The following is a 7,645-nucleotide window of genomic DNA, read 5'->3' as shown; positions in this document are numbered from 1 at the left end:
TGGCTTCGGCCCCAGCCCCACCATGGTGACGCTCGCTGAGCTGCTGGTGCTCCTGGCCGCTCTTCTGGCCACGGCTTCGGGCTACTTCGTCAGCATCGACGCGCATGCCGAGGAGTGCTTCTTCGAGCGGGTCACCTCGGGCACCAAGATGGGCCTCATCTTCGAGGTGGCCGAGGGCGGCTTTCTGGACATCGACGTGGAGGTGCGGGCACGCTGCCCGCGGCCGAGTCGCACGGCAGTTCGGGGTGTGGCGGCGCTGGGGCCCCTGCGTGGGTCTGCGGGGCCGCGGGACGTGGAGGCCGCTGTCCGAGCGTTGGGAGGGGCCCGGGCCGCCGTCTGGTCCCGGCCCGGGCGACCCCCTAACCGCCCTTTTTCCCGCGGCCCGCCGGGATGTGCCCCGGGATGCCCTCCGGATACCGAGCCGTTGCTTAGTTGCTGTGGGTTTTCAGCGTGGACGGCGGGTTCCCCGTGGAACCTGTCGCCGAGCTTCGCCGACAGGCGCCGCGTGTCAGCTCCGGGCCCAGAAGACGCTTACTCTGTCGCGGCTAGCCGCGGGCCGGTCTCGTTGGGTGTGCAGCTGCCTTCCGTCGTGTTAGGGATTAGTGCTGGAAAAAGTAAAGCGAAAGCCACTGATGGAGGCGACGCAGACATTTGCATTGTGCTTTTCTTTATTTTTTTCCATGGAAACGGCCTGAGCGTTTAACCTGTTTTTATGCACACCTCCAGATAATCCCTTCAGCCTTCTCTGACTAGGGGAAAGCTGGAGTTGGGTCCTTCGTTTTAGGCGTAATGATTACAGATCAAGTATCTGGAGAAAACAGGAAATTATTTTAAGAAACTAGCGGTCCCCGAATTTCTTCCTATATCTTATTTTATAACCGGAAGAATGATTTGCTTTTATTTTATTTTTTAGGAAACTAGAAGTAATTAACACTTAAGTTCACTGTTTGCGTGGTTTAATTGGGTTCAAGGATTTTCCATTTGGTAGGTGAACAGCGGAATTGGGCACAAATTAGTTCAAGTGAAGTCCAAAAATAAGGGAATGGTGGAAAGAGTGACTGATAAAATTAGTTAAGACCTTAGAGGTCCATGACTCCAGCCTCCACATATGTCAAGTTTTCTTAGAGGAACTAGGGTGACCAGAGCGCCTCAGCGCTGATGTGTCACAGATGGAGGAGAACATGGGTCCCTTAATTTATAGTTTCGTTTTTTTTAAGCCTTCTAGTGTCTCAGATAAAGCAGATTCCTACACTGATTTGCAGCAATCAATCAGGAAAACCTAGAAATGTAGCTTGCTCAGATTTCTTAGTTTTAAAGATATTTTCTCACGTCTTGATATTAGTAGTTCAGTTTGCGTGTTGTGTTGGTGATAGGCCAGACGGAGACCACATGGAAGGTGCTCTTTCTGTTTCTGAGAGGTTGATGTGTAAGTTGGACAAATGAAACTTGCGTACCCAGAACTGAGAGGTGCTTTCGAGAGCCGTGGAGTCCAGCCTTGTTTCGTAAGTGCGAGACCGCAGCCCAGAGAGGTTACTGTCACTAAGTGAAAGTTTTCTTAGCGAATGTCCTACTGTCCATGTCCACTTAACGGAGACGTGTGGTTTTAAATCTTGTGCGTTTCTTCCCTGCCTCCAGATTACAGGGCCTGATAACAAAGGAATTTATAAAGGAGACCGGGAGTCCAGTGGGAAGTACACGTTTGCAGCCCACATGGATGGAACATACAAGTTTTGTTTCAGCAATAGGATGTCTACTATGACTCCAAAGATAGTGATGTTCACCATTGACATCGGGGAGGCCCCCAAAGGACAAGACATGGAAACAGAAGGTGAGCTGAACGTTCAGAAGACTTCCGTCGCATCCTGAGAATTAATATTGTGTACGTTTTTATTCGTCTGAATGGAGTGTTTGTTTTGATTTCTTATTCTAGGTTTATTCATCGTTTTTCAAATCAAAACCTTTTGTGTTACGTACTTTGTATTTCTCCAGGACTCCTAATTAACAAAAATAATTTTCTGGGAACTATATATTTCTCTTTCAGTTCTTTACAATGGTCTCTTGCAATTTAGTCCTTCTGCGCTCTCGTAAACATGTAGGTCATGTGTGTTTTAGATTGGTGGTTGTGTGGATTTGCTAATCCTGGTATATATGTTATCGTTTATCATGTGTTCATGTACACATGACTAGTTTGGTTAAATTTTGTTGTTTTATTTTTGTATGTGTTTATATTTTATACTTTTCTTTAGGTGGTGGAGACACCTGGGATGGTAGGTGGATTGTTTTTTGACAGCATCCTGTCTTTTTGTGTATTTTTGTTTGCTGCTAATTTCTGCTTTCCTTCTTTCTAACCTGTTTGTTCGCATGGGAGTGATTTTTCTCTTAATTAGAAAACCCATACAACTAATTAGAGCTTTAGAGTGCTTGTTTTCTGTGGTTTTTATTTGGATGATGGGAGGTACAGGTTAGGTCATTTTAAACTAATGGCATTGGAAATACAGGGATTGACATTTTAGTAGTAACATCGTACTTTCTTTTAGATGAATGCTGAGGGTGGAAAGATTCAGCTGTAACTGGAGGGATCAGAGTCTTAATTAAACATAGCTAATGGCACATGGTGCTCTTGACTTTGTAGGGAGTACTTCGTTGACTTGTTTTTACCATTATTACAGTTTTCTAACTTGAAATTTGGTTGGACGTGAATTCCAGTTCTAGAAGCTCTGTCTTGATAGCGTGAGAAAGGCTCTTTGGGCCGTACGCTGCGGTTAGATGACCAGCAACAAACCCTGAATTGAGTCTTCTGGATAAATTGGTTACCAAGAGCCAGCACATTTGGATTTTTGGAGAGGAGGGGGCATGGTGTACATCAGGATTTGTGGAAACTGTCAGTTCAACACATTTCATAGTGTTAACGTGATAATGTTTGTCTTCGATATTAACTAGTTAGTAGAGTATAGTAGTAGAGTTTTAAAGAAGTATTTGTTGGGGCACCTGGGTGGCTCAGTCGGTTAAGTGTCCGACTTTGGCTCAGGTCATGATCTCGCAGTTTGTGACTTCGAGCCCCACGTCAGGCTGTATGCTGACCGCTCGGAGCCTGGACCCCGCTTCAGATTCTGTCTGTCTGTCTCTCTGTCTCTCCTCCGCTCATGTTCTCTGTCTCAAAAAAAAAGTAAACATTTAAAAAAAGTATTTGTTAGGTTTTGAAATCTGTAGAATTTATAGAGAATCTCACTACCTAGTAATTCTTGTGCTTGCTTTTCTCGGCCATTTACAGTGTAGAACTTGGCTAACCCAAGGAAAACTAGGAGTTTTGAAGGGGTTTGTGCTTGTTCATTTTCTGGAAATTGGTCCTTTCTAAATAGTTAGAAAATGTTGGTTGAGGAATGTGACTATTGAATTANGCTCTGAGCTGGCAGTCAGCACAGAGCCCGACGCGGGGCTCGAACCCACGAACCGCGAGATCATGACCTAAGCAAAAGTCGGACGCTTAACCGACTAAGCCACCCAGGCGCCCCATATTGAATTATTCTTAAATAATCCTTTAACATAATATTAAAAATTCTTGCTTTGTTTGTTACTCTCAATGAATGGAAGCTGTGAAATTAAACCTTACTTGAAAGGAGCGGTCCTCAGGTGAGGACAGTTTTTGCCCCCAAGGGAACATTTGGCCAATATCTAGAGACTTTTTTTTTTTAAAGTATGTTCCACGTGCAGCGTAGGGCTTGAACTCCCTACTCTGAGATTAAGGGTCACATATTCTAACAACTGAGCCAGTCAGGTGCCCTTATCTGGAGACATTTTTGATTCTCATGGCTGGATGGAAGATCCTACAATGCACTGGACAGCCCCCCACAACAAAGAATTTTCTGGTCCAAAATGTCATCAATGCCATTCCTGAGAAACCCTGCTCCTGAGGTTTCACATCGTGCTTGGGGCTTCCAAAGTGAGTTAGTGAGGGATTACCTTAGTACTGGACGTGGCCTCTGCTGGGAATCTTCTCTTGTGGTACATACTTTCCTAACTGCTCATTGTCATAATGCAGCACTGCCTAGAAGCATACACTTACTCTTCAGAACTGTCACTTCACCTTGTATTCATTTTCGGCTGAAAAGAATACCTGATTTTAAACCTTGTGCAGCTGTGAGCTTGAATTTTCACTTACAATGCCTGCCATTCCCCACTATAGTGAAATGACTGCTTTGAGTTTCATAGAAGAACTTTTGGGTTTTGGTGTGGATTTTTTCAAGAAATGTCTTAAGGTTTTTCTCCATTCAGCTTCATTGAGATTAAAAGTCTGTTTTGTTGCTGCTTTTAAATTAACATTAGAGTTATATGATTCTGATGATCTTGCTCTTAAGTTAACATTAGAGTTATATGATTCTAAAGCATAGGTTTTGGTTTTAGTTTAAATGTTATTTGTAGGATTATTAGGAATTATGTTTGTTTTATATTTTGTGTTCTCTTCCCCCACTCCAGTTCCCCCCCCTTCAGTTAGCAGTCAGTATAGTGAACTTAGCAACAGTTCACTAGAGGAGATTCCTTAGGGTTGATTGTTTTCCTTTAGTTCTAGGAAGTATTATGTACTATGTTTCCCACCCTGACAGAGGTTTCTGTACTGGGAGTGAACTTTAAGAAAATGCTCTGAGAATTAACTTGTCATCAGTAGCCCAAGATGATGTCGGAGCCATTTCTAAACAGCTTCCTTTATAAGCCTTCTCTGAGGAATATTTTGAGGACGAGTGCTTTAAAAGTATTTTCAAAAGGAGATTGCCAAATATGTGCTAATCCGTGTTCAAATTTTGCTGTAGCTCACCAGAACAAGCTGGAGGAGATGATTAACGAGCTGGCGGTGGCGATGACCGCTGTGAAGCATGAGCAGGAGTACATGGAAGTCCGGGAGAGGATACACAGAGCGAGTAAGTGGACGCTGTCACCGTGCGGCAGGGGCCGGTGGCCACGGAACCGTGATGGCGTATTACTCAACAGCTCGCTTATATTTTCCTCATGTGAACATTTTACACATTATCCTACTAAAGCCTTGACTTAAAAAAAAGCACTTATGCAAAGATATTTTTTGAGTACATGTTTGTAGAGCTTTGTTTATTATTGGGACACTAATTCTGAACTGAAAAATGCTGTGAAGATTTAGCACAAGCTTTTAAGAGTTTAAAAAAAAACTATGGTCAGCCAGGGAATAAAGTGATTGTTTTCCTAAAGCAGGAAGGAAAACCGTGAAGTGGTTGGTTTTTAATCACATATTTTGAAATTTCTGGGCCAATGTTAATATTATATGCTGAGAGTTAGCTTTTTCCCCCTAACATGGAATGTTAATGTAGAGAAAATAGCACTAAAATATGAATCTAGACAGTCACTAGGTGAAGCTCAGTTTAGGTTCCTAATTTGTGAACTGGGAACGGGGAGTAGGTTTGTCTGTGGGAGCAGTGACGGCTGGAAACCCCACGTTTGGTCACAAAAGCCTGTTTAGGCCATGATGTAGCCTTAAGTACTGTGCTTTTGGACGTAAAATTAAGAGGTACCATACTGACACACAGACCAGACACTGTATCTTAGATCCAGGTCCACATCTACGGTTCAGTGTTTTTTTTATCCTCCAAATAGTTCTTGGAGGTAGATCGCACGGGAGCAAGCTTGTCTGTGAATGCAGAGTGGTTTATATCAGGGGTCTGTTCTGAGCTTGGGGTAGGGAGCGGAGAGAAGAGGGACTCAAAGGGACAGCGGGCACAGGCTAAACCTCTTCAGGGTGTGGTTTGTGTTCCCTCTCCCCTCTTACGTCTCTTCTTGTCACATATGGAAATGAGCCATCAGGACCTGGAGCGCACACTCTGCCTTTCTGTGGGAGAGGAACGAGTAGCCACAGCAGGCTGGAAAGTGAGAGCCCCTGTTCTCACTGATGTGGAGCGGTTCGGGGCGTCAGGTGGGCCGAGGCATGTGTACATGCTCTCCTGCCTCTTCCACCGGGATTCCTTCTCTTTGCCGCCACTCGTAATCTGCTCGCTCCCTGGGATCACCACCTTCTCGCCCTCACTTGGCGGGGACTCATATGCTGAGTACCTTGCTGACTGCCGGGGGCCGGCCCATTCTGGGATGAGAAGGGCACTGAGCGGTGTCTGAGGGCCAAGGGCTTTCATTGCTTTTCATTTTAACCAGTTCAGACCTGATGGCTTCAGAGATATGGGAAGTTGTTGGGAACACGGCAGCCAGAGAAAGCACGTGTCTTCTGGTCTGTGGAAGACATCCAGCCGCCTTTCACACCTTATTTGAGCGGAGATGCTCCCGCATTTGTTTGACAAATAGAATTTTAGGCATTGTGTTTATTTTTGCAAATCAAATAGTTCCCACGGTGTTGTTTGTTTTTTTGTACATCTTCCTATAGCACTTAACTACTTAGAAATGAACATAGTTTTTTTTTTACTGCAGTGTTGTGATAATAGCTGTGTGTGTTACTTCTAGATCTGGCAGGTGTGTGAGTAGTGTGAGGACAGTGTCTTATATACATATTTTTCTGAGTGAAGTGAAGGTAGAGATAAATACTTCTTTTTACATGATTGCTTAATATTTTGAAGTGTTGACTTAGCCATTTCCGTTTAGACACAAATCTTAGAAAGCTAGTCATTCACACTTAGGCTAGATACTGATTACTAAGTCTTCGTCAGAAGTAAACTTCATTGGTGATTTTTTTTAGAGTTCTAGTTAATAATATTTTTGGGTGTGTGTCTTTTCTTACTCTGGGGAAAAAAGCCCACTTTTTAGTAACTAAGTTATCTTTTTGGTAACATGTTCATTGCTTTTCACTTCTTTTTGAGTGATTATCAGTCCACTAGCTATTATAAGTTTAGTCAGTGTTTTACAAATGTTACACAGATATGTAAAAATATGTACTCCCTCAGCTGTTTTATGTTGTTACTATCTTGCTAATTATAATTGTTTTTAATATTGGTCATTTGTAGAAAAATCAGAAACTGCCTAGTAATTAAAAACACGTCTGTAGAATTTGATGGGAAATGTGAAAGAATATGACATAGATTGAACAGAATAAGTTAATAAAGAGTGGTCATGGCTGTTACTGTAAAGTTCAGATCCTTAGCTTACGAGTGGGATAAATCATGAGACTGGTTCCAGTTGGGAGTAGCAGCTAGTGGTCCATGAAACTGGGAAGCCTCCTCGAACAGCCGCCAAGTGCATAGTTGATGCTTAATATGTGTTGAATAAGTGTTCAAGGAAAAAGCCACTTTGACACATTTTGACTTGATAGGTTGTGCTTTTTGGGTAGCTATATGATCTTGAAACGATTTCTTAGTTTTTTTAAGTCCATTTTTTGATTCAGCAAAAAGGATTATAATGTAGGACTATTTTAATGGAAGGGAGAAAGAAGGTTGTATTGGGTTTTTAGCTCTATCGGTTAAAGTCACTTGGGCGTCACTTTTCCGCTCCGCTCCCCATAGATAAGTGGCACAGGCTTGACCATACCCCATTGGATCTTTAAGATCCAATTTAAATCTAAAATTTTCTGCTTCTGAGTTTGTTGAGTTGCTTGGGGACAAAAGACAAAAATATTTAGACTACTGGGAATGGTGTGCAAAATATGACTTCCCGAGAGTAAAGACTAGGATGATTGATGATGCTTATG

The 7,645-nt window shown here is 43.1% G+C and overlaps 1 protein-coding gene across 1 annotated transcript in view; it reads left to right on the top strand.

Moving 5' to 3' along the window:
- The first annotated feature begins 6 nt into the window (after positions 1-6).
- TMED2 (transmembrane p24 trafficking protein 2) overlaps positions 7-7,645 on the top strand; it is a 9,289-nt gene continuing 1,650 nt past the window's right edge. The window contains exons 1-3 of the mRNA XM_077747982.1: positions 7-202; positions 1,636-1,828; positions 4,806-4,913. Coding sequence (XP_077604108.1) covers positions 23-202; positions 1,636-1,828; positions 4,806-4,913 — 481 coding nt within the window. The 5' untranslated portion in view covers positions 7-22. The remainder of the gene's footprint in view (positions 203-1,635; positions 1,829-4,805; positions 4,914-7,645) is intronic.

This window comes from Crocuta crocuta, unplaced genomic scaffold (assembly GCF_008692635.1).
Source record: "Crocuta crocuta isolate KB4526 unplaced genomic scaffold, BGI_CrCroc_1.0 scaffold29, whole genome shotgun sequence".
NCBI classification, from domain to species: Eukaryota; Metazoa; Chordata; class Mammalia; order Carnivora; family Hyaenidae; genus Crocuta; species Crocuta crocuta.
The sequence above is the reverse complement of the archived record's forward strand: the minus strand, read 5'-3'. Positions and strand labels throughout refer to the sequence as shown.